The 27,675-nt window shown below is 32.1% G+C and overlaps 2 protein-coding genes and 1 long non-coding RNA gene across 5 annotated transcripts; 1 reads left to right on the top strand and 2 right to left on the bottom strand.

The window, feature by feature from the left end:
- Window positions 1-137: 137 nt before the first annotated feature.
- On the bottom strand, window positions 138-3,885 carry LOC148621364 (uncharacterized). Its single transcript, XM_088575606.1, has 3 exons — window positions 3,733-3,885; window positions 1,311-1,836; window positions 138-543 (listed from the first exon to the last, which is right to left on the bottom strand). The coding sequence occupies exons 2-3, from the start codon at window positions 1,809-1,811 to the stop codon at window positions 274-276; spliced, it is 771 nt and encodes a 256-aa protein (XP_088431732.1). The 5' UTR covers window positions 1,812-1,836; window positions 3,733-3,885; the 3' UTR covers window positions 138-273.
- A 148-nt stretch (window positions 3,886-4,033) lies between these two features.
- LOC148621363 (uncharacterized) lies at window positions 4,034-26,038 on the top strand. 2 transcript variants are annotated; one of them, XR_015921174.1, is made up of 4 exons: window positions 4,034-5,176; window positions 20,467-20,656; window positions 21,046-21,083; window positions 22,600-26,038. It is a non-coding gene; the product is annotated as an uncharacterized LOC148621363 (long non-coding RNA). The 2 variants fall into 2 exon arrangements; XR_015921173.1 differs by having other exon boundaries at window positions 4,038-5,176; window positions 21,046-26,038.
- LOC148621362 (uncharacterized) lies at window positions 8,719-27,652 on the bottom strand. 2 transcript variants are annotated; one of them, XR_015921171.1, is made up of 5 exons: window positions 27,524-27,652; window positions 26,567-26,645; window positions 23,870-23,921; window positions 10,142-10,504; window positions 8,719-9,189 (listed from the first exon to the last, which is right to left on the bottom strand). XR_015921171.1 is itself a non-coding variant. In XM_088575611.1 (5 exons), exons 4-5 carry the CDS (start codon window positions 10,196-10,198, stop codon window positions 8,956-8,958), a joined length of 291 nt encoding a protein of 96 aa, XP_088431737.1. In that variant the 5' UTR covers window positions 10,199-10,510; window positions 23,870-23,921; window positions 26,567-26,645; window positions 27,524-27,652; the 3' UTR covers window positions 8,719-8,955. The 2 variants fall into 2 exon arrangements, 1 of the variants encoding a protein (XP_088431737.1); XM_088575611.1 differs by having other exon boundaries at window positions 10,142-10,510.
- Between the last annotated feature and the right edge of the window lie 23 nt (window positions 27,653-27,675).

Below are 27,675 nucleotides of genomic sequence, written 5' to 3'. Positions count from 1 at the left end.
GGAAATAAGGAATCTAAAAATGTGGCAACATATATTGATGAAACGGAATGTTTGAAATTTAATATTTTGACCGAATAAAATAGCACTTAGAATGCTATTTCCCCATTTTATCTAAAATGAAATTAAAGATACACCAATTTAAGCATACTTTTTAATATAGTTTATACAATTAAAAAATCGTTAGTTTGAGCATTTATTTTAAATGACATAAGATTTGATTGCGCAAGAACTTGTTATATAGCATAATTTAAACAAGAAGTCAATGATTAACTTTCAATAGAAAGGCATTGTCTTTACGGCTTCAAGCTCTTTGTTTATCTTATCAAGGGAGGTCTGGCTAAGAATCTCAAGCAGGGACGATAGAACGGGAACTTTGCTGGTATGTTGTAATGCAAATGTCCTCAGATCGCTAAAAGCCTTAAAGTAGGCATCAGAGGCATCGACTAGTTTGTTGATGTCATCTGCATTAGGAATATTCCAAGATTGTTTTCCCTCTATTTTTGCCATCAAAGGTTTGGCAGCTGCATAAGCCTTTTCAACAGCCTATATAAAATAAAACAAAAATGTACTTCAATAAATTAAACAACTTTTCTGCATATAACGTATCGAAAGATAGATGTAAGGAAAACTATTAGAGAAATAAGACTTGATTATTTGGTATGGGAAAAATGTATCAACTTACAAATTATAGTTACATATCGCATATATGTAGAACGATACTATTTATTTCCTATAGGCGACAATAGCAAAATCTTTGAAAAATTCACCCTTCTATAACAATGGCGGAGCTATAAATTGCCTTTTTGTCAGTCATATATTCATTTCCCTAACTAAAATTGTGACCAAAGTCAGATCAAAAACCGTCTCGATTCTTTGATATTTTCAGTAGATGACGTTTGGGGTCTAATTTCCCCCCTTTTTCTGTGAATGACACATAAATTATTAAAAAAAATCATGATATTTATATAAAATGTTTTTAAAAAAATATAATGCAATTTTTAAAAGTATAATGTTAGAGCCTGGAATTAATAAAAAAAAAATTGGTATCAGAACAACTTATCCAATCACAGTGTCCGGAAGTATTTACTTAAGTAGGGTACACAAAAGGCCAACCTAAAATTATGAGAAATAGTACCGTTCTACCTATATGTTACCTTTGGCAATTTATCCTTTTGAAATAATTTGAATATAGCCCGACATTTAGCTGTGACATTTTCTTACCATATATAGTTTAATTTACGTCTTTTTTGTTAATAATTATGGCATGGCCTGAATTACTAAAAATGATGATACAAAATATGAGAACTTACATCTGCAATAGGTTTTAGATGGGTCTCAAAAATGGCTTCCATTTTTAATGGTATACCATCCAAAACAACAGTGTCGTCTTTGTGCTTCTCAAGCCAGTCTTTAATAGCTTTGCTTAAATCAGTTTCAGATTTAATGAGAGAAGTAATTGCTTTTACGACGGCAAGCTTTCTTTGATAGGACTCTTTCTTGTCCTTATCTGTGGATAGTTTTACAAGTTTTGACAAAGCGATATTGACACCAAAAAATATGGCACCTATAGCAACATTCTTTACAACAAATATTCCAAATGATTTGAGAACCTCTAATGTGCTGGACAGTATATCCTTAAAAGTCTGTGCATCAACTTTTAACGTTTCTACGTCCTTGGTTGCTTGTGCAACTTCTTCATTAAACTCTTCTCTTTCTTCAGGTGTCATAGCTTCCTCCGCTTCTTCTGCTTCTTCACTCATTCCATCTTCAGCTTCCTCTATGATTTCAAAGATTTCTTCGAATTCGGCCATTTTCACAATAACTCTGTGTTACATTCTACAAGTCAGATACATGTACGTTTTATTTCATTGTTCTGTAGAAGAATTATATTGACCAAATAAAAAGAATAATAATAGAAAGAAAATAAGAGAAAAAATTTAAAAAAAATATAAAGAAACGCCACGTGATTAGTGATAAACTTCAATTGCAACTTAATACTAAATAGAAAATATTACGAATATGTCCATAGAAGACTGTTGTTAGTACATACCAGTTTTTTTTGGTTTCAAAATATGTTATCATTTATTAGAGTTTTCTAAAAAGGAATGTTGGTTTACAATTTACAAGAGAAAACATCAATAAAAACCCTCTTTGATATGTTCATAATTTAGTTGCTTTGTGAAGACACATAAAACATATATTCTAAGTTGTTTGTTTGTTTGTTTGTTGGGGTTTAACGTCCGAGCAGCAATATTTCGACTATATTCAGACGATGAACATGAAAGGATGATAAAATGAACTTGAAATGAAAAAAAAGGATGGGACACAAGGATAATAGGGTCGACAAATTTTGATTGCCACTGGAAAAAGGGGAGATGGGTAAGGTCGGGAAATTTAGCCTCCTGTGGCGGAGCGCAAAGGTTCCTTCTCCTATCGAATACCACAGCAGGGTTCTTTAACGTGCGAGGAACGTGGTATCTTTCCCAACACGGTGCACCACTATGGTTTGCGGTCAGGTTTTCCGTATTATAGCCTGACAACCCCAGCATGTAACACGCCAGGAGTACCTCATTCCACCACCTGGGGCATACATCCCAGTGGCTCTGAGCGCCTAGCCCCCGGCTACATTGGAACAAATTAGTGGGGTAACATTTTCTCATATGACCTGCTTGGTTAATACATAGACAGTCTCTGAAAATGATAATTCCTTAATGACTCTATATATATATCGACAAAAAGATGTCACCCGGTAAATGATCAGTAAAGAACAATTTGATTATGACCTCTGATATTCTGTGCTAATTTTGATATAATAACTTGGTAAGCAGATAATAAATAATGAATAATAATTTTAAGTGTCGTGTTAAGGTAATTACTAATGATTGTAGAGACCGAGTTGGGATTTTTTCACTGCTCTGTGAAAATGATACACAAAACGTAATTTTCCCTAGTTAATAACTATTTTATGTATCTTAACAATGTATGTATATAAGACAACTCTTTAAAAGTTTGTTTCCATTTCCGGCGCTTTTCCATTGGGAATCCATCTTTAATGGCCCCAAAAGTTGAGGAAATTATCATCGGTTGAGAGAATTATTATCAGTCTATGAATACATGATTTTAGTATAAATTGATATGTAACTATTGTCCAATGTTTGCCAGTAACGTTTCTTCCTTATATCTTTAGGCAATCATCTTGGCTGCTAAATGTACACTTACAATAATGCTCTGCTGAATAAAAATATCAGACACGTGGCCTTATCTTTTATTTGAAAGCAATATTATTCTAAACTCGTTGACTCTTATACAAGTGGAAATATATCGAACGGAATCATTATTTTTAAGAAGCAATGATATATAATGTTAATACGCACACAGTTTTGTGGTAAAAATGTATTTATGGCTAAATAAAATATTTCCTTTAGCTTAATGTAAGCCAGATATACACTTATATAATGTCAAAGCATTTGCCAAAACAGTAAAAAGGGAATGTCAGTATATACTAGCTTTTGATGTTATTTTGAATAGAGATTGCTTTAAAAGTTTATGTTGTCAAAATAAGGACGGGCCACAAAAGTACGATCTCGAGCCTGAAGCCGTTAAGGCACGTTATCCATTTATGTCTGATAAAAAAAAAACAACAAATAAATGAGAGCATGAAAAAAAAATATTATGATACGGACCAAAACGCAATAAGATAGATAAAATGACGGTTCGGTGCTCATAACTGACCTTAGTTCAGAGATAATCACAATACATCATGGAAATTCATTTAAAGATTGCGCTATGATCCATATAATAGGAACGAGGGGACAGGCGGATGGAAGCTCGGTAAAACTAGTCCATATGTCAAAAATATATTTCATACTAGTCTCCGGTTTCTGATATCGTTAAGTCATGACATAATATATGAAATGCATTCATTCTTAATAAATAAATGTTATTTAATACTTCAATTTATGATAACATCACTGCAATGAAATAACATATATCATATGTGATGATATCACGCCAAACTTATTTTTAAAGATATTGGTATATCGTGCTACTTTAACTACGTATACCCATCATGACAACGGATGCCTATCATTACAAAGTTCGAAACAGGATGCGTGTTAGCGTTGATTACGTGAAACAATACTACATTTGCATACAAATAAATGTGTCAAGTAGATACATACGAAATTGGAAAGTGTATATTTTGTCGCATCTATAGTGCACAATATCTTAATCACATCACACATAAATGGCTGATTAGGACTTATCATTCGTAATAGTAAAGTTAGAGAAGATTTTGCAAAAAGTGCAGATTTGTTTTCAAGCCTGTTGGTGTAGCACAAACTTGTTAACTTTTCGAAATGTGATCTCGACAGAGTCATTTGTCAAAATGAAACTTACTGAACCACAGTGGGGATATAGGATATGTGGACAATTTATCATTTTTTTTGTGATTTTCTCGGAAAATGTGAGATGTCATTGAAATTGAGTATTTTTTAAATTTTATTTTAGATTCCATAAGAGTTTCGTGCTGAAGCTTCCTCGCGTTCTTATTATTTTTTTTCTAAGTTAAATATTTAATTGACCTATGAGAAAGTATTGTCCGTACCAGAAAAAAACAATATAAACTCACTTAGAGTCACCTATTATAAACCATATAGTGTGTCCAATTCTCTATGCAAATTGGTTTATTTCAAAATTCGTATGACATATGGAATTCAACTAAATTTCAATTATATCGAAGTCATATATCTGCGTCGACATCTGAGTCACTAGTCGCTGAACCATATAAAGATAGAAGCGTCCACACTTTCTCGTGGCTATAATTAAACATAATGGGCTTATTTATTGATATAACCCAACGGCAAAGAAAGAACGATACGCAGAGTGTCACCATAAAGTTGTACTCTCCTGTTCTAAAAATAGTTAGCAAGGTAGTTTTGTATTCGCAACGTGGGAATATATGCCAAACGAAAATGACAAGCTAACAGAAAAGGAAATCGAAGAACTTTCTTTCTAAACATGATTATCGCAGCACTCGTACACATATCATTGAAAAACTCTGCATCAAATATACAAGCTAATTCTGAAGATTAATTAATTTTTTCGGGCTCGAGTATACATTTTCAATGCACCCAAATGGAGATTGAGAACCAATGACGTTGCACTTCCATATATGGTAAGTGAAAGTTACTTCCGGTATTCATTTATGCATATTAATTAAGTCGTCGTGAAAACACAAATAACTCACTCTAACTTTATTAACGATAATCTGATAAGAAAACGTGTTTCACTCGTATCTAAACATACTACAGTTTCCATAAATGTAAACGTTTATAAAATGATTTTTTGTTGGCGTCACGTCTCCTTTAAACTTTTATGGGTATAGGCTTTCATATGGTATGAACATTATTGTTGAAAAAATAAATGAAATCGTCACAACGAATGAGGTCATATGAGCCCTTATTCAGCTAACTGTAATAATCGAGAAAGAATATCATTATTGCAGGAGAAAACTCAATATTTAATGTTATATACATCGTAATTTTTCAATTTATGCATTAAGTTTGTAATATATATATTAAAGTTTTAGAAACGAATGCACAAAAACCTGGAAGGCTATTTGGTCGTGAATGCACTTACTTAGCACCGCGTTCAGTCCTTTATTTGGATTTTGTTATGGATTTAACAATTTTATTCAATATTTGTTGAAGTATTTTGTATAAATCACCTCGGTGATCTACATAATGATTTACGTTTGCATATTACAAATATAAGAGGCTTTAAATAATACCGTATAAGGGTAAGTGTATAGAAACCAGTAGAATGTTATTTAAAGATATTTATATTTGTAATGTCGCAACTCGTCCTATAATATAATGCGACCCTTCAACGTTGAAAACGCTGCTTACATATCAAGTGCAAATCAAGCTATCTCCTGATTCTTATTTTGAATATCAGAAAAATCAAAAGCCATCCCCTTTGTTTGCCTGTAAAAAAAAATCCAGCCTTTGGATAATTTCCCAAATACATGTCCAAATACAATGTACACATATCAAACATGTCCATACATGTCATTGCAAAATGTAGTACTATGTTCAATGTTTACTCATTGTTTGTGTGTATACTAAGATTGTGTTGCTTGTGTATTCAGTGTACACCTTTTTGAACATATACTGAAAATTATAAATACTGATCCATATTTAAATCAAAACTGTTCAGTACAATGCTACACTGTAATGAGGTGCATGGATGAACATGTAAATTCTCAACGGTTAATTTGAATATCTGTCCTCAATAGTTTATATTTGAGCTTTGGGGTGAGTTACCATTTGCATAGCTGCAAATCCTTAGAAACTCAAGAGAAGAACCCCCTACCTTTAAAAATTTACAAAACAGGGCATTATTTTCACGGCATATTTTTGCTGTCAACAATTATAATAAAATTTAAGACAGTTTATTTCATACATTACAACATGAAATTGAAATTTAACAAAAATTTGCAAAACATTTATATTAGCGTTTGGGAGAGAGAAGATTATATAATTATGAAAAACGAAATATCCTTGCATGACATTTTATCCTGTTCTACACATCAGGGATATTCTATTGCACCAAAATTGTACAGTTTACAAGCCAAACCATTTGTGGCAACAGTTAGAGATTATCCAGATTTTCAGGAGATACACCTTCCTCGAAGAATCGGTGATTGCATAAAAACAAAATTAAATATGTCCGCAGATGATACACAACATAATAACAAAACGGAATAATCCAATAAAGAAACTTTTTAAATTTTTGAAAGTTTTGAAAAAGCTATGGTGCGTGCCTGACTTTGACTATAACCATTGGTATGCACCTGGGCAAATGACGGAATTCAAAACCAACTTAAATTTACATCAAGTTGACTAAATAAGAATGGATTCCCCATCCAAGGAATCTGTGTGTGTGCATTGGTTGAAAATATAAATTTGCAACGTACTTGTAAAGAAATAAATCTAGGATGACGTTTCTTTATAGTTGATAAAACAGTATACAAATCACTGAATAAAAATTACAATGACTAAGACTGAGCTATATGTATAATACATATATCGGATAGTTTGAGAGCAGGTCATGCTAACGTCACTTGTACACGACTTAAATACCTAGAACGAAATGTACACCCTACGTGTTGGAGAGCAGTCCATGCTGCAGTATTATGTAATTTGTCGTCATGATTGTTTACAATAAAATAAAGAAAAATGCAGTTTAATGCAGTCTTGTTTTCATTAACAAACCTTAACTACAAATCCCCTCCAATCGTGTATGCAATGAGAGCATCATAATTTTTAAACTCTTTTAAGGAGGTAGACCTAGGGTAAGGGACATAAGTCTTGACATTATTGAAACCATTTCAAGCTTTGTTTTTGAAATAGTATGAAATCATTCCAAGTTACTTAGATGCTTGCATGAGATTGATGTAAAATGCTGAATACAAACGTTCCAATGATTTCTTAGAGTTGTGTTCCTTCCCCTAAGTCTACCTCCTTAATTTGTCTGTGAAACACGGAATCCAATATGATTTGAACACATTTAATTATACGACATTTTGCAATTAGCTACTTACTTCGAATAAATGTAACAACAGAACATCCTTTTTACTGTTTTTGGTAATTTGCGCGTTTTATCAATCGAGTTAGTCGATGTCATTTTAAGAACTGTCAAGCGATATTTCAACCGTGTTAAAATGTTTGTTAAATTATTTTGAGCTGAGAAATAACCCGCGAAAAAAGGGGGAAATACAATTAAAAGAAACATCAAAATTAGTTCTTTCGTTTTGTATTTTGTTTTTGCTAAATACAAAGTGGCATTAAAATTTGTATTTTTTCATTGTCCTGAACCGTTTATTAAAGCAAAGGAAATACCTGGACGTGGTAACGTCATGTACCTGCATGTTACAAAATGCATATATTAAGATTTTTTTTTCACTTCATAACATATATATTTACGTAAATAATATTTAAGACACTGATAGCATTATATTATTTTAACATAAACTTAATAAATAGAGTAAATTGCACTGAGCATTGGACTATATTATTACTTTTAATTCATTATGGAAAGGTATTTTCTTGATGTCCTGGCCGACTCTATTTAGTGTTGGATATTTGTAGTGTATCTGTACCTGATAGTTTTTGGATTGGATGTCAATTTTGCACCCTGTAGTCACATGCTTTGTTTTCGATTAGTTTTGTTTGACCAAGATTTAGATGCATAAGCCTTTGAGTCTTTACAGTTTGTAAATGATGTTGTCATTGTATACTACGTACTTGCCTTTAGCAGCATTATTTGCTTTAACACCTCATTTAAGATAGAAAAAAAACCGGAAAATGCGTAAAACGGGTATGTTATAAAATTAATTTCCTTGTAACCTTCAATAATGACCTTGTAACTGAATTTTAGTAGTCTATTAACGTTAAAGATTAATCCGGTGTAGTTTGGTAATGTGCGATAAAAGTGAGATGAGGAGTTCAAATTCCTTGCAAAAATACTGTAAAATAGTGATAACAACATAAATTACGAATTTCTTACAATAAAATATCGAAAAATAATGGATTAAAATGCAGCATGTTGTCTCACCCTTATTCTTTAACAACAAGCAAATAATGTTACAAGCCAGGGTTAGAAAGTCCTTGAATTGTGGTAGGCATTGAACACTTGGACACCATAAAATAGTAACGTAATACATACAGTAAAATTTAATTTAAAAACAAGTTACATGTAACATTATAGGAAGTCACATCAGGAGTTGAAGACATCGCCGCCAAATATATTGATATATGGATAAAAAGTAAATGTTTACAAGATGAATTACAAAGCAGGAATCCCTAAAAACATCATTATGTAAAGCCATAATCACAACTAAAGAGTCACTGTGGTACCAAGTTTTTTTGCAAGAAAATGTAGGTTTTGCATTCAATATTCAAGAATTGCCTTCCAGTGATTCACATTATCCATACTTAAAGGAAATGAACACAATACTTTAACAATGGAGGACTTCTCAGCTGTGTACTGTGCCAGTGATTCGAATGTTGTTTTGATTTTAATTAGATTCCCTTTTATAGACCCAAATTGTGTATCAGTGATGGATGTGCTTTCATCACTTTGTTTACTGACATCAGTAGCTATTCTTTTCAGATTACCGGGTCCCTAAAAAAATCAGACCTGATATATTCAAAATTAATTTAATATGTATTTTCTTACTAAGAATCAAAAAGTCTTCGCAACTAAATCCTTTTTTAATAAAAAAAATTAGGCAAGTAGGTGAAGTCAAATTTATATTTGATATGAACATATCAGGTTTTGTGTTGACCTTTTTAGAAAAATAAAATATGACATACATAATCTATTATTAAATTATGATTTTCCTTTTATGACAATAGCAAGCAAATACTTTTTAATCACCACTGGTATAGTCATGCCGCAATGGAAGAGTTGGGTTTGGCGCGCTGTAAAACCTATATTTTACCCACCATTTTGTTTGAAGTGCCTGTACCAAATCAGGACCATTTCGGTACCAGCTACTCCAGTGGTGTAATATCTATTTTGACAGATTTATGGATTCGACTTGACTTGATAATGGATCGGATTAGAGTTCGGTAATTTTGTTGTTACATTTATAGGTTAATTTTTCTTTAAACAATAAAAGGTCCTCTTTTCCCACTGTGGCTCCTCCCCCCCCCCAAAAAAAAAACGAAAACAAAACAAAAACAAAAACAAAAAATGAAAACAACAAAACCAAAAAAACCAAAACAAAAAAAAAAAAAAAAAAAAAACCAAAACAAAAAAAAAACATCGCAACATAAATATCTCTCTTGCGATCACGAACTGAAAATTTTACATCAAAAATATCAATAAGTTATTGATTAAATGTATATTAGAATGGGATTAACTAATTGGTTATTGTAAAAATAAAACATGAAATACTACTTCAAGAACGTTTAAAGATTTAACACAATCATGGGACAGATTCCGCGCACCCTTGAAGCCAGATTTACCTAATAAAATATACTTAGTGGAAGTGCATTCTGGTGTGAACAAATAATGTTAAAAGATGAACATATAAAATGCAATACATAACAATGAAATATCGTGCACTTACAGCAACCAAAAATGTCATGAACTTCCCCAGTACACCAGAGTCAACAAAAATGTACATTCCTTCCAGGTTAACGGTGTCATTCTTATATTGAGCCAACTACTTATTGATGTCATTTAATTTTCCATTTCCGTCAATACACTGATGTATCTTTCAAGTCTTTGAAACTTCTTTGATACTCCTGATGCCGCATGAATAATTGCGTTTGCAGATTTCAATACAGCATCGATAGCGAAATACTCCTTTATGAATTTGTTTAACTTTGCAATAGCTGCATAAATCTTTGATGCTGCTCCTGCCGCTGCCACAGCTGCAGATTCTTCTGCTGTCTCTGCTATTGTTCCGCGATTGCCTCTGCTGCCGCATCTGAAACTTGACATAGATTGTCCTTCTCACAAATGACATCCTTTCAACTTTATGTCAGTGTAAATAACACATATTTATTATAATATGATTTATGCTTAATAAACCATTACGCAGAGTGTGTTGTGAATGTTTTTATTGTTTTATATGAAATTGTGTCCATTTTTATTAAGCGAGAGGCGCTTGTCGCCTTTTATTGGTAATGATCAAGTTTCGAATTATATCAGATTTGATGCATAACACATGTAGTACGTGGGCTGAGATAACCCCCGTGCACCCTCCACTCATCATACCCCGGACTTGATTTTTTTAGCAACTCGGCGGTTGTTTATAGAAAAGCAGAGGATACTTACCTTACCGGTGCACCTGGTCTATGCTCCCAGTTTTTAGAGGAGTCCGAGTTGCTAATTTGTTTTTGTTAGTTTGTATATATGACTTTAGTTACTTTATGTTCTTTGTTGCGTATGTCTGTTTTCCGTGTCTGGTTTTGTCCCTAGATAACATTCGTTTGATTACAGCTATAACATTGGTTCCATTAATTACTCTTACATTAGGTTAAATGTCTGAAATGATGATAAAATGTAACGTTCTCACAATTGTTAAAAGCAAAGTTTTAATAAAAAGACATTGTCTTCACAGTTTTAAGCTCTTCGCTTAGCTTATCAAGGGAATCCTAAGTAAGAACCTCAAGTAGAGACGAAAGAACGGAACATGTGCTAGTATATTCTAATTTTCGTCTAGTTTTATCATTAAAGGTTAAGCAGCTTCATAAGCCTCGCCAACAGCCTATGATATTAAAAAAGTAATTTTTAATTGAATCACATAAGATAAGATAATACCTTACCTATGAATGTAAAACTAGATTAAGAGTAATAACCCCTACACATCATCTGTATTTTTTGTATGAATCTCATATTTGCATCTAACTATTTCAAGTTGATTCATTATGTTTCAGTTGAATGATTGGCATGCTTTGATGAAGATAGATATGATACAAATATTGCACTGATTTAAGAGTTACCTAGTTTTATTTTATTAAACATATCTTATGTCTATCTTAATCATTGAATAATAATAGAATAAGAATTGATAATTGTTAAAAGAAGATATTCACGTACATTATTTACAAAACTGATTACAGTTTTAAGGAAACTAAGGTAAATATAAAATTAAAATATGAGTTTTTTGGTCGCCATAATTAATTCAATGAAAACTAATTTTTTCAACGTGTCATAGTTTGTCTTTCATCTTTTGCCTACCCTGGACATGACATTTTATGAGTACTTTGGTTGGTTATTCTAGAAAAGCAGAGGACGCTTACCCTATAAGTGCACCTGGTCGATGCTCCCAGTTGTTAATGGAATCCGAGTTGTTCATTTACTTTTGTTACTTTTATGCATTATTTTGGTCATTTTATGTTCTTTGTTGTGTGTTTCTGTTGTCCATGTTTGGTCTTTGTCTCTAGATTACATTCCGTTGATTTCTACTAGAATCTTCGTTCCTTTGGTTCCACTATCTCTTCTTTGGAGAGTGTGGTAGCAACATAAGTCTAATAATTGCTATTATTGTCTACGTCTTACTCTGATCTTAAACATTGAATGTAATGTGTTTTGCCGACATTTACACCTTTTTATTTTCAGGAAGAATCATATTGACCAATAAAAAAGAATAGTAATAATAAAAACAAAGAAAACGCAACAAAGAAATTGCGCTAAATGTTATTAATGTATCTAGAGAGTTATAAAGGTATTTAGATAGTTATTAAGGTATTTAGATGATTGTTCAAAGTATCTAGACCTATACTTTTAATCAGTGTCTAGACACTTGTAATGCGTTTTTAAGTATCTAGATTCTTGGTAGAAGACTCTAGATACTTGTAATGAGTTTGTAAGTATCTAGATACTTGTTAGAAGACTATTGATACTTATGAGAAATATTTAGATAGTTATGTCAAGTATCTAGATACTTGTAAGAAGTCTCTAGATAGAAAACAACATCTAGATGAAAATAACGCCATTTTGAAATGAACGGCCATTCGTACGTATTGTCACGTATATAGAGCTATTCTTTATCAATGTGTTCGCATTTTATTAGAACATGTTAATTACAATGATATAATGATAAAGACACCACAAAATTAGTACCCATTGTACATTAACATGCATATCAATTCAACAACTATATGATAAACATAAATTGATAGTTTTCTCTTTGTGTTTGGTATATGTGCCAAAGCCTTTTCTTGTTGTAATTGAAATAAGAGATAAACGAAGATCAGTCTAATAGTTCAACATTTTTATTTAAACATTTCACATTCAAAGGGTTATTTAAAAATGTCACGATATTTTATATTTCCAAAGGAAGATATGTCTTCATTGACCATGCGACCATACCATATACAATGATAATTAAATGTAAATTCGTATAATCTTTTAATTAAATTTGTAAGTTAATAACGTAGGCTACATGAATATTTTTTTTGTTTACAATAGCCGTGTATCAGCTTGAATTTGGATTTTTTTGGAACGTAGATCTGACCAGATGACGCAGTTTTTTTTTTACAAACCACCGAATCCCGAATGATAAACAGTTATTCACTGGTACATGTAACAGTGGAACAAAAAAAAAAAAAAAAAAAAGAAATCGTCATCATATCCCCAACAACACGAGCAAGGATTTAGACTCAACCCTTCGCTAGACCATATTATTCACAATTTTACCCCGTTTTAATGACAATTAAAACAAAACTGGTAGCAGTAATGAATTGGCTGCTACAGACGACAGAGCTTTTTGAAATACCCAACACTCCCTTGCTACCATGGGAGGATATAAAATTGGTCTAGCGAAGACAAAAAAAAATAATAATAAATAAAAAAAAAATAAAAACAAAAACAAAAACAAAAACAATTCTTAGCAACTCTGAATATTATTCAAGTATACATTGTTCCCGAACTCCGTTCATTGTGTGCCATCCATTCTGTAAAAGGCCTTCTCTTTTCGGTTATGTTAGGATGGCCTTAATAAAGCCCGTTATTCAAGTCCTTAAACAAACTTTTCTTGGTTGTTGTATTCACCCGTTTTCGAGTGTTTCCAATCGCTGATTGATCATCTGCAAAATGCAATATCTTCTTGGCAATAACTCATTAAATATCATTTTGATACTGGGTTCAAAAATTATCTGCACACGCAATAAATTCAACTTGACATATTCGATCAAGTCTTTGTTCTTTACAAAACTTTTTAAGATCATTAGACACAAGGTAGACCAAAAGAACATAAGAACGACGTTCAGTTTCCATTAGCTTTTAAAATGTATACCCAAAAGTATCCCATTGCATTCAACTGGAACCGTACCAGTGCAGACTAGATTTAGGTCCTTAACTGGATCCCCTTCGACATGAAATTGAGTCTAGAATGATAAGAAGGACCCGACTATCCAAACATTTTGAAAAACCTACAAGACAATATTATTCAACACAAAAATGCACTGTGTAAATTCATTGACAGCCAGAAATCAGCTTTATGTAACAACCGTACGCATAAGACGACCAACGGTCACATTTTTTTTAATCTTCTCCTCTGGTATCTCCCTCTTTGATTAATCGCTGGCCTTTTCTATTCTGAATGAATGACAACGGAAATGATAATATATTCTGATAAATGTTAAACTTTTGGAAAACTGCATTAAATTGAAATCTGATTAGGACGGAACCATCAAAATGTAAAAATATAGGTGAAGTGTGATAGGGATATCTGATACAAAAACACTTTTCCATGAGTTTAAAGGGACGAATGGAAGAATCTAACTAAATAAAGACATTACCTTTTTCCATCCAGTTTGATGAGCTTCTACGTTTTTCTGAATTATCAAACGGATGTCATATAATTTAATTTAAATTTTGATGGCTTGGCTTCTTCTGTGGTAACAATAACTGCGCTAAACAAAAATTCGTCTCAGTTTTTTTTTCGTTTGCCGGTTCATTTGTTTACATTTGTAATGGTATTTTTCAGTATTTTATAACTATATAACATATAACTATGTTCACTACTTATATGATTGATAGTTATGTATGTTTGTATAATTCCCATTAAGAAGATATTCATTTGAAGTAGTTTTAAACAAAATATATTACAATATTCATCAGTTAAGTTGATACTTTTACCTATTCAACTAGGTTGGAGGACAGACATAAACATACATGTGGATTTTCCAATAGTTCGTCATCAACTTCCTAATCCGAAGATAGTCAAATTCATAGTGAACCTGGTTGTGATTCGTAAGATCAATTGACAGACCAGGTTTTAATTGTAATTCATTTCTGATACCTAAGAATTAAGACTAAACCAAAATATCTTAACAGAGTTGCTAAAACGGAAAATGTACATCACAATAACCTTATTCTTTAACGGCACGTGCAATGAATGTACAAATAGCCAGTCGTTGTGCTAGTTTCCCTAAATGGGAAATAAATGATCACACATAAAATGGTGTTTGGATGTATTCAAATTTATTGACGATTAGGATACAAGTATTACCTTAAGGTCTTGTATATACACAAAGACGACAATATTGATTTTCCCTATTGTTCATTTTCCATTCCTAGACTGTGATATTCCCAAAGCACCCTCCTACAGTACAAACATTAACAGGTCTGTTTTGCTCGTATTTGAAATAAAATGTCATATATTATTTAACACAACAGATTCCTCACAGAAAAGATTTGGCACCAAGGAGCACCGATTTCAAAAACTTTTATAAACGTTTTCACCGTTACAAAATTTCATCTTGATTTAGAACTTCTGGTAACATACATGTACCTCAATCAATAAAAAAGGCATGATCATATAACTGAAGTTATATACTGATGCATTAAGGATCGCGAATTAGCATCCAAACGAAGGGTAGTATTGGTAAACTATATTATACATTTCTTTGACTTAGTTAATGTTTACTTCTATCTCATGTATGGGCAGTAATAAGTAGAAACTTGTTGACTATAATATATAAAAATAGTTCCCTTTTTCTAATTCTTAAATGCTACGGCAAGATGAAATGTATAATTATAGGTTACCCTTGTATGACAATTATATGCGAAATTGAAGAAAATATTCAATTCCGAAAATTCCCCTTTTTATAAAAAAACTCATTATTATTACATTGAAACTGAAAAAAATGATGCATGTTAGATACATCATTAATTAAAACAAAAGAACCCAACATGTCTATTGTACACCCTTTATTTGCCAAAAATTAACATTTGAATTCATGTTAAGGCATTTTTTCATGGTTAGTGGTGGCATTTTCCCACCTAACATGATATGAAAAAAATTAAATATTTATTTGTTAGGCTTATTTTGAAGCTTAGACATAATATTAATGTTCTGTATCACATGAAAGCTTGTTAAAAAACTACAGTATTCTGAAAAAAAAGACAATATCGGGGGATATAGAAGAAAATCTGAAATCCTGAAATTTCCCATTTTTCCGATTTCATAGTAACTGTTACCCTAAAGGGAAAAGCTAAGCGCCTGATTTGACCAGATATGTTTTATATATCATTACCTTAATAATGAATGCTTAAAATATAAGTTCTACACTGTTGGTATGATGTGAATGAGAATTATTTGATACTGTGACCAGTTTTCTGTGGGTAAGGGTAATATTTTTACCATTTTTGTAAAAAAAAGTGTTCATTAAAATTAGTTTTTTGTGGTTTAGTTATATAGAAAATAACATTATATATCTAATGATACCAAATTTGAGACGTTTTAGTCGAGCAATAACTTGTTGATAGAATTTATCTGACTTTTACGGAAAATTAGAAAATCCCATTTTTTGCATTTGTGAATAAATTCTTACTACAAAATCGGCAAAATTTATCAAAAGAAGCCCAGAAGTATATATTGTGATAATACTAAACTGAAAATACCAAATAAACCGTTTTTGACTGAGGTATAAATACTCTAGGAGTTTTAACATTGAAAAATATGTCAATTTAAGCAATTTTCGGCCGGGTAGGCGTATATTATTTTCATTTTACCCCTAAAGTCCATTACTAAAAATAGAAAATAGGGGTCTAAACGCATATTTTTGCAGATAACTCAAAAACCGTTGCTTTAGCGAAATTCTGACTGGGGATAATATTATTCAGCTTCAAAAGACAGACCCATGCCTAAATTCTGAAAACGATATTGACAACCGATAAAAGAGTTATGACCTTTAAAACAGCTATTTTGGCATTATGCACAATTTTGAAAATATTCTTCTCAAAATACATTGTGGTGAATTCAATTAAAGTTTGCATAATTGTTTTGTAGAGTGTTCCACACAAAACGACTGTTGGGATTTTTTTATCCACGAAAAAAAAAAAACATAACCCCTGTTACTAAAAATAGAACATGAGGTCAGAAGAATTTTTTTTTTTGCAAACAAATCAAAGGTTGTTACCCTTAGCAAAGTTCTTGCAGAGTAATATCGTTCAGCATCATGAGTGCCGGAATTTTCAAAACACTTTATCATTTGGTTCATGAGTTACATCTTCTGAAACAGTTTCTGCCAGTTTTCTTCGTAAATCTTCTTATCTACACATAATTCAATGAAACTTGTCGTATTTGTTCCTACGGGTATCCCACACATTATGACTGTTGGTACTTTTAAACTGTGACAAAAACATGGCCGCCGTTACCAAAATTAGAACATATGAGTCAGAAGGCAGTTTCTGCAAATAACTTAAAATTTGTTGCCTTTAGCAAAATTTTTGTAGGGGTTAACTTATATTGTTCAACATCATAAGATAGACCAATTCCAAAATTTTCGAAACATTTCGTATACTAATGAAAGAGTTACGGTTCCTGAAACAATTCTTTTTTTTTCACATGTACATATACAACTTTGAAAATCTTCTTCTCTAAAACTATTTAAGATCATTTAATGGAAATAAAGCACATTAGTTTTTTAGTGTATTTTTAATTGAAATTACTTGTGATTTTTAATACATAAATATATATGGCTGCCTATACTAAAAACGGAACATAGAGAAATAATTTAAAAACTGTTGCCTTCAGCAAAATTCTGGTTCATGTCATAAAATGCTATTAAAAACATTTCTTACATTTGACTATTCAGTTATAATTAACTTAGCCTGTCTCATTGTTAAGTTTTTCTAATAAGCAAATGGTAAACAAGGTGAACGATTCAGGCTCTCTTGGGCCTCTAATTACCCATATGTAATATTTCTATGGTGTATATATATGTTGATTTTCCGATTGTTCTTATCTACATTTCTGCTACCAAATTCCATATTGAGTAAGTCACAGTAAGGTGACATTATGTTTAAACAACAAAATTATAAAACATTTTGAAATGTTCTATAAAAAAAGAACCTACATGTTCATGTTTATAAGAGTAATCAAGGGAACGAAGATTCTAGCGGAAATCAAAAGAATGTAATCCTGGAACATTTTGATCAGGAGATGTGCATTTCAGTAAAACATAAACTCACAAAATGGAAATGGGATATCATGTCAAGAGAAGATCAACAAAAACAAGAAATATTATTCTGGGGTCTAATTGAATTCTCTCAAAATACAGAAATTAATTAAAACAATTTAGCATCAGTCATACCACATCCGTCCTCATTAACACTAAGTAAAAATTTGGTCAAAGGTCAAATTCAAATGACACCCACTCTAGTACGCGACACCTCGCGTTAATAAAATATAACCCCATACCAAATATCAGATGTCTAAGTAAAAAGACAAAACAAATCATGGCCCAGACAAAATTTTGTATGGTATTTGGCCAAAGTTTTGTATAACATTTGACCTTGGTGTCAGAGGTAAAGTTTAAAGGTCATCCTATCTAGAACATTACACTCTATCTTACTGTGATTTACTTACATACTAAATATCAGATATCTGGGTAAAAAGACAAAAAAAAATAAAATAAAATAAAAAAAATAAAATAAAACGTTATGGCCAAGACAGTTTTGTATAGTATTTTTCCATTTTTTAATATTAGACCTTTGAGTCAGATGTCAAGGTCAAAGGTCATCTACCTAAAATATTACTGTCTGCCTTGGTGTGATATACTTCAATGCCAAAGATCAGATTTCGAAGTAAAAAGACCAAAAAGTGATGGCACAGACAAAATTATATACAGTATTATGCCAAAATTTATATGTGATTTGACCTTAAGGTTAAAGGTCAAGGTCAAAGGTCATCTACTCTGGTACGCAACATTCTGCTCTGACATACATATATACTAACATACCACATATTAGAAGTCTAGGTTAAAAGACAACAAATTATGGTCTGGACAATGTTTGTATGAAAAGCGTTAAGAACAAGAAAAGTCGTTATGGGTGGTGATTTCGGGTCCAGATGAGCAAAATACAAAAATAGTTTACATTTTTTTATTTGGATATATTTTCGTGGAGAAACCTTGCTACACATCCATGCATACATTTGGATAATATCTCTTTTCTAGGGCTGGCAAAATGGGTCTGAACATTTTTCGTATATTTCAAAATGTAAAAAAATAAGAAATTTGGTTGCTATGGTAAGCAGATCTAAACCATACAGATTGCTTTGTATTTTATTGTAAATTGATTTCCTGAAGACACACTTCAGTAATATAATTATGTAGTTTGACAAATTTCCACCATTAGATATTAAAAGTTACATTCAAATTGTGATGTTTATGGGATAAATTGGCCCTAAATTGGTTGTTAAGAAGTGGCCGTTGCCATGGTAACGGTGGACATATTTTTCATCATTTCATATTATTTATTGTTTTTCCAATATATCCAACTGATTTAAAGTACATTTTGATAAAATATCTGACATCGATAAATAACACACTGTACGATTCTTAGGCGGACTGCTTCTTAAAAATCCGAATTTATCAAAAAAAAAAAAAAAAAATTAATGAAGCAATTTTTAATTTTTGTAGCTTACTTCACAAATGTCTGACAGACTACATATGTATATATTTGACGAATAAATATTTGTTAATATGGAATATCGTGACACTTTTAAATAATTTAACTTCTGATGTATAGCGCTTTCTGATTGAGAAAAATATTTTGTCCATCATGTCGTCAACCAATTTTGTAATTTGAGTGCAACTTCATCAAACTTTCTAATGACTTACTCACTAATTTCAAAACTAGTTTGTTTTATAAGTAATGACTGTTATCTTTTTCTGTCTATTTGAAATAACGTTAAGAACCCTGGTGCACACTTGAAAATAATTTGCTTCGCAAGAAAGTAAGTGTGCACCAAGTGATTGAGAAATTTATTCATAGACCCAAAGAATTGACCAAGATCAACTAAGAACTGATCAGGGTTGATCATGGTTAAATAGTTCTACCAATTTTTGTCAATGGTCAACCAACAATTGTGCTTTCGATTTGTTTAATGTTAATTTCAGAGCAAATGGAACTGGAATTATGTCAGATAAAAAACTCACCTTGCACGAATTCTGCCCCTTCATCTCCCGTTTATAAAAAGACAAAGCCTCATTAATGATATTGATTGGTGAATGGTATATGGCCCGCCCATTTCCAATTCCCGAAATACGAGCGAAAATAGGAATGGACGAAAATGGAATAAAAGATGAGATGACTTGAAAGAGCTACAAATGACAGTTATGTTTAAAAAAACATCCTCTCCCAAATAAAAAGTAATTAGCTTTCCCCTGATGCAAGTATGAAGTTTTAACTCATATCGTAATTGATCCTGATCCTGTTGAATCTTTCATCGGTAGAGAGTATCGGCAAGTATGCTTGCCATTTTAAAACATTTTAAGCACGTTTAGTTACATTTTAAGCACGTTTAGTTTCGCAGGAAACATTTACACTGAGATATATGTCGATGCAGAAATGTTTAACAATTCATAGAATATTTTTGTTGCTGACTTTTAAATTAAAATTGTCCAAAAAATGTTTTATTCGAAATTATAGATGGCAACCGAAAACGCTAATGTCTGATTGGGCTATATGGTGACAATTTGTACAATCAACGACAACAACAGATTGTCCGTCTACAATTTTAAATGCCTTAGGAAGCGGCGAAATTAAGCCAGGCCTGATTGAAAATCACTACATCCGGGCTTGACTGGGCTCTGAACGTTCAGAATTCCCCGAAATACAGGTAAGTCACACAGTGTGTGCTTTCTATTTCATCAAAATAAAAAAAGAAAGAAGAAAAAAAAGACGGGGATTGAAAATGATATCAAATGAGGGGAGATTCTGTAATGGTGAGCAAAGTGGTATGTCAGCCCTGCTGTCACTTGATTAAATATTTGAATTGACTGTCTTGAAAGAGCTGTATTATATTTGCCATCCATCATAGTTATCACTCTTTCTGAAATTTCTTATAATTTGTCGTAGGGTAAACCAAGTTCGCATTCCAACCAAAGTAATTGAATTGTTACTTAGTCACTGTCTGTTACATTATGTTCAGTAGATTCTTTTGAATTTTGGATGATGTTATATCTTTCCGAACATCAATCAAATAATTCTTATATTTTCAAATTTCAGGCACTAAGTTCACCAATGAATGACGATTTTTGACAAAGGTAAGTTATCATGATTGATTTTTCGCCTTGGTGATCTTCGTTTTTCTCTTATTCAAATTGCACCAAACAAAAGGCCTTACCACATATACCAAACACAAGAAAAATGTGTTAATAAATTAATAATGAGCATAATAAAGTTGGAAAACTCTCAATACATATTTATGACATCGTAGTTTAACAATGAACTGGGTAATTTACTACGGTCAGTAATTTTGCGGTGACTTTATACTCATATAACTGTAACTAACATGCTCTGGAATTGCAGGAATTTTCAGGAAAATGTTTCATGTATAAATCAAAAGAGAAAAATGCGTAAGAATGGCATGAAAATACAATTGCTAGAAAACATAGTGTGATGAAATATAAGGTCATATTTTTTAACATTTCCAGCAAAATTCTTACGGATAATGATTTTTTTTCTCTATCAAAAGGTTTGAAATTCAAACCATCCCTTCTGCAAGGAGTTCTTAAAATGAGTTAATCGAAGTTTTCGATGAAATCACTAGAAAATTGAATGCAAACGCTTACATCATTCCTCCATGAAAGAATCAACCCCTTTAAAGATAAAGCGAATACAAACCTCCGTACAGTTACAAAGCAATAAAAAATCATATGTTCATTTCAATGCAATTCTGAATATTGAGAGATAATCTGAGCTACATAAAAGGTCAATCATATACAGTCTCATGAGAGACCGTTCAAATATCATTAAAAAGGTTGATGAGAGCAACAATTTTGAAGGATTGGAAAACGACATACAGGTTTCGGAAGCAGAAAGAGAGCTAAACTGTTATCACTACAGAATGCTTAACAAATGTGACTTTGGTGTAAGGTTAATGAATATCATTTTCAAAATTTGGCTCAGGACACATAAACATTCTTCAAAAATTTCAAAATTGAAATCGAGTGTCAGTGGAGAAAATACTACCACGGAGACCCGTCATCTCACAAATGGGAATCATCATAGATTTTATAGGTCGATAAGTAAAAAATGTGCCTATAGTTAAAAAGCAGAACACATTCATAAGAAGTTCTACTGACATCATACTAAAATTAGAGGTCATCAATTCCTGAGATATAGCGTTCATTGTTGATGTTTGTAAAACGTATATCTGTCTGTTTACAAAAATTGAAGCGCTTGCTCCGGATTAAAGAAATCGTGAAGACCGTAACGAAAATTAGTAAAAACTGACATTTCCAATAAAGAAAAAAAAATGTCCGCATTTCACAAGCATTTGAGTGAGTGTATGTTTCAAAGTTTTTACTATAAAATCATAGCCAAAAGTGAAAAAAAATAGACAGCTTCCCCAAATTTTTATATCGAAAATTCCTCGAATTTGGATATCATCATGGGACAGTATTGACCGGCAACCCATTAAAGAACTATTGTAAGCAGACATAGTTTAAAAGCCGGGTTTTCATACAACAAAATCCTACATTATTGTTTATGACTTATGAATTATGCTAGAAATTCAAAGGATTGAAGTCTTAAATCCTACTATTTTTCACCCAATAGCAGTTTTGCATATCTATACACAAAAGCACTGATAAGAAGAACTAGTTATGAAGTAACAGTTACGACGTAAACTCAAGTATGTTATTATTTGAAATAGAGACTGCACTACTGCCTGCTATGTATACTCAAGTATGTTATTATTTGAAATGGAGACCTGCACTACTGCCTGCTATGTATAGATGCTACTGAGGTAAGTAAGTAAAAGGTCGGCACATACATGTATGTACAATTAATAATAAACTAAACTTATGTCTTAATCCGTCATACATTACATTCATACGCTACATATACATAGCCACGTGTTAAAAGAGTAGACCAGCAGCAGCACTAAGCTTGTCGTAAAAGGCGACTAAATAGTCATCAGAACCCTAGCCGGAGTCTAGGGCGCTTTGCCCACTGAGCAACTGGGTTGTGTGCCCCAGGCGGTTGAATGTGGTAACCATGGCATGTAACATGCTGGGGTCGTCAGGCCATAATACGGAAAATCTGACCGCAAACCATAACGGTACACTGTGTTGGAAAAGATGCCACGTTCCTCGCAGGTTAAAGAACACTTCTGTGGTATTCTCCCGGAGTAGGAACAATAGAAGGCTAAATTGTCCGACCCTACCCACCTCTCCCTATTTCTAGTGGCAATAAAAATTTGTCAAAACTATTATCCTTGTGTCCCATACCATTTTTCATTTCATCATCATTTCATGTTCATTTTAGCATCCATTCTATGTTTATCGCCTGAATATAACTGAAATATTGCTGTTCGGGCGTTAAACAATCAATCAATCATATAAACACATAAGTCACCAGACATACATGAAAACAATTCATACATTACAAAGTATGAAGGTAAACAGTAAAATAAAATATCAAGGAACATACATATATAGCAAATAAAAGCAAAATTAGCACGCATTATGTAGCTACAGAAAATGTTTCCCCACCATACCAACTGTAAATGTAGGACTAAAAACATTAAAAGGGCTTTTATTCCTGACCGCATTAGGTAAAGTGTTCCTGAGCCTTGCTGCTTAGTTACCTAAAGACGACTTGACATACCTGGTCGTTCTTGGTCTAGAGATATAAGCTGTTTTACTATATCTAAAATTATAACTATGCCACATAGTGAGGAAGAGCTTTTTTTCTGCAAGGTAGTTGTTCTCATTCGATGGGTTTTTAATGATGGTGATTTTTATTTTTTATTAAAAAGTTGTTTATATGAGATGCTATAATCCCCATAAACGTAGCGTAGAGCACGTTCTTGAATATTTGTTACCTTTTCCTTTGTGTTTTGCTCTCCACTGAAATGCCAGGTAAGCGGACAGTTGCTAAAGTAAGACATAATAAAAGAATGATAAATAGTTAATTTACCTATGCGATTCAAATGTTTGCCTAATTGCATCAAAACATTCAATTGCCTTGCAACTTTTTTAAAATAATTTTGTAATATGGGAATTAAAATTAAATTTGAAGTCAATGGTGACACCGCGAAGTTTTACTTCATCATCATATTTAATTAAGATACCATCTTAATCAAAAACTATTTTCATATCATATGTCTTCTAACGAAGGGCAGTCCCCTATTTTTTCTGGATTCGCTTTTATTTTTATTGGTAGCGAATCATTCTATGAAATCAAATGTTTTCTTGTTTTAGGAATAATAATTTTATTTATAGAATGGCTTCTTATTTTCAGAGCTAGTTCCTAAATTTCGAATTTTGTTTATTCTATACACACAAAAATTAGCATAACACTGTGACAGGGTATATTTTTGATATGTTTTATGGTTTATTGTTTTATTACGTATTACCTGCCGGATAGAACATATTCTTTATTATGTTATCATATGCTAAGTATTTCATTTCGATTTGTAAGTTGATGATTAATTCTGGGTTGCAGTTTTTTTTCTACCTGTTCAGTTTAGCAATTGAAGGTTAATGTAACACTTGCGTAATATTTTATGATTCGTTCTTATTGGTCAGCTCTCACGTTGTGGAGATATTTGAAATAGTTAATGGTGATTGGTTTGAACATTTGTAATACTCAGACTATAATGAAAAATTGGCATATGCTGTAACATAATTTGTTAGAAGCTTAACAAAGAGAAGTTTTAGAGCATAGAGCGGTTTTGGAACTGTAGTCATTTCTTCATGTGGTAGGTATTCTACTTTACTAGAGGCGTATGCATTGCGTATGGAATGCATGCTATTTTTTTCTCTCCCCATAGGCGATTATGTCCCTTGGCCTGTATATTACGTTATGAGAAAGATAGTTTTTGAATCGGCTGATATATGTTTGTATACATCTGTTGTAGAATGATAAATTGAAAAGTCATTCTGATAGTTACCTTAACCTTTTCAGTTTTAGGTCTATTTATATGTTAAAGTCATATAATCATAGTAAGTTGTATTTAGATTCTGATTTGCATATTCAATGTGTAATTTATATTGCCAGGTTGCATTTTATCTTATATGATATTTACAAATAATAGGTATAGGCTCATATTTGTCTGTGTCCTTTTTATTATAATTTCAGTGTACCTCTGATGGAATTAGTGGATGTTTTCTGTAAACCCAATTCCATATATTGTTAAGAATAGTATAAATTAATTGATGTAATGTATTCAAGCTGATTGAATTCTGGAAGAGTAATCAATGGAACCAATGTTATAGCGGTAATCAAAAGAATGTAATCCAGGGACAGACAAGACATGGAAAACACACAACAAAGAACATAAAGTAACTAAAATCATACATACAAAGTAACAAAAGCAAATGAGCAACTTGGACTCCACTAAAAACTGGGCGCACGGACCAGGTGCACCAGTAGGATAAGCGTCCTCTGCTATTCTAGAAACACCCACCGAGTTGCTCATAAAAAGACAAGTCCGGGTAGACAAACGAGGAAAGGAAAACTATGACCCGTTGAATAAATCAGTTTTCATGGTGCAGATGGATACACCATAACGATCCACGAGTTCATGAGGAATAACACAATTAAAGGTCATATGCTGTATCTTGTTAATTTGATCTTGTGCACCAACTGGTCTTTATAATAACTGGTATTTATTTCATTACTTGTATTTCATGACTATGAATTCTGTGATATTCATGAAATGTTTTATTTTAAAGGGTTTAATTATAAAGAACTGAATAAATGTATGAAGCAAGGGGATAAGTTCTTTTATTCTACACCCGAGCTAAACGGTTTCTTTGGCGCCTAGCGTGTTTTGTTGGTGGATCGGGATGTCAATACAAAGATTCTGACGATTAACGCAACGGTAGCAATTCACATTCAGATGATTACATTTGTTGTCAAACTCGAGTGTTTAATCATAGAAAGTATGTACCTAAAATGTTATTCATTATTTAAGGATTTAAAGGAACACATGTTAAGTGATCACGATCATTTATAGAATGTATGTTGGATATCTATATTTTGAATAGAAGAGTTTGATATTGATTTTGTAATTGACTTCATTTACCTGTACTTGTGATTTAGCATTTTGTGTCAACTTATAGTATCTTATTTAAATAAAGGTAAAGACCAACTTTGCATTAAATTAGGCTGATATGAAAAATTATACCCATGAAAACAAAAAAATAAATAACCTTTAATGGAAAATGCGCTCTTGTAAAATGCACAAGGCTATGCGAAATCTTTGAAATATATGTGGTTCTCCATCTTGCAGTCCTCCTTTATCTGAAGGAAGATCATAAGCAAACACTAATGACTTTTACGAAAGCTTCCGATTAGCTCGTGACGTCACTAAGTCGACTTGGTACAGATACATGTACTACATACTAATATGTTGACAAAGAATATTCCATAAATGGTTCTGCAATACTGTTGTTCTGATCACCAAACCCTGGTGTGCATACAATTGTAAAAATGACGAAAAAAGGAATATTTAATTGGTCGGAAACACGAACACTCTTCGGATGTTGCCATTAGATTTTCCTCAGACAATTACCTATTTATTTTAACTTTACAAACCGACTTCGTGTTGTCATAGCTCAACCAATCATGGTGGCGCCCACAGACGCGGGAAACTCAAATCATTAATTATAAATCACAATTAATTGGTAAAAAAGGGAAATTATTTTGTTTCAATTCAATTTTTATGAACAGTTACCAGATTAGTTTCGATATTTATGACTTGCACAATAACATTGTCATCTCCTTTAAGCTTTTATCTTTGCTGTTAAATTAGATTAACTGATCATAGTTTTTACACTAAATAAGTTATTTTTCCTTCAGCATTTCGTTCTTTTTTGGATCCAGTCAAGTCTTTGGTAAAATTTTCTGTGGTTAATTGAATTGGGCTACTATAGTCTTATATATGTTGTTTGTTCATTGATACTGAATTGTTGTGTTATGTCTGTGTCATATTTTGTGTATTTGTACATGTATATAAAATATATTCATAACTTTCCGTCCCTGCCCCCATTTGTGATATTATGGTAACAGGTAAGGTCGGTATCTTTTAATACAGTTTAGACATGGAAGAGTACCAACTAACATTAAAATACGTGAAACACTGATTAATCATAAGGTCCTGATGTGTAAGTGGAATAGTAAGTATAGTGCTATCTTAGTATTCTTGGTCATTGCAAATTCAAATAACTGGTGCTGATATTATGAATTACATAGGTAGTTCTGTTGCTGTTTATGTTTGGGAGTTTCATTGAATCAAATTGGTCTCTCTTGCTGTTGATGGCAGATTGCACATTACATTATTATATATAGAATTGTATTTTAGTAAAAACATTATACAAGCATCCTACTTTTTTACATACATTGTTATAATAGTACTTTCATGATATATTAATATAATTGTTCGACCGGCATTGGCTACACACATATTGGTAAACCCAACCATGGTAAAACGCAGTAAATTACTTCTTGGGATTTACCTGTTTTTACTAACCTGGTTTATACTTCTGATCTATTGTAGGCATACATGCTACCTTGTTGGAGATCCACTTGAATCTTACTTTAATGCACAGCAGATTTTTCTGTTACTTATATTTAGAGATCTTTACATGTCCTGGTTTCAGGTAGCAGGCTTTTCTGTTCTTC

This window comes from Perna viridis, chromosome 3 (genome assembly GCF_037379345.1).
Source record: "Perna viridis isolate PV_CMFRI_1.1 ecotype Kerala chromosome 3, ASM3737934v1, whole genome shotgun sequence".
NCBI classification, from domain to species: domain Eukaryota; kingdom Metazoa; phylum Mollusca; class Bivalvia; order Mytilida; family Mytilidae; genus Perna; species Perna viridis.
Note: the sequence above shows the minus strand (reverse complement) of the source record. Positions and strands in the feature narration are given on the sequence as shown.

Excerpts from the sequence above, each read along its gene's own strand:
- LOC148621364 (XM_088575606.1), bottom strand. The coding sequence starts at position 1,811 with ATGGCCGAATTCGAAGAAATCTTTGAAATCATAGAGGAAGCTGAAGAT. Across the intron at positions 544-1,310 it reads ATCTAAAACCTATTGCAGAT|GCTGTTGAAAAGGCTTATGC; the intron begins GTAAGTTCTCAT and ends TATTTTATATAG.
- LOC148621362 (XM_088575611.1), bottom strand. The coding sequence starts at position 10,198 with ATGTACATTTTTGTTGACTCTGGTGTACTGGGGAAGTTCATGACATTT. Across the intron at positions 9,190-10,141 it reads TCATGACATTTTTGGTTGCT|GGACCCGGTAATCTGAAAAG; the intron begins GTAAGTGCACGA and ends TGATTTTTTTAG.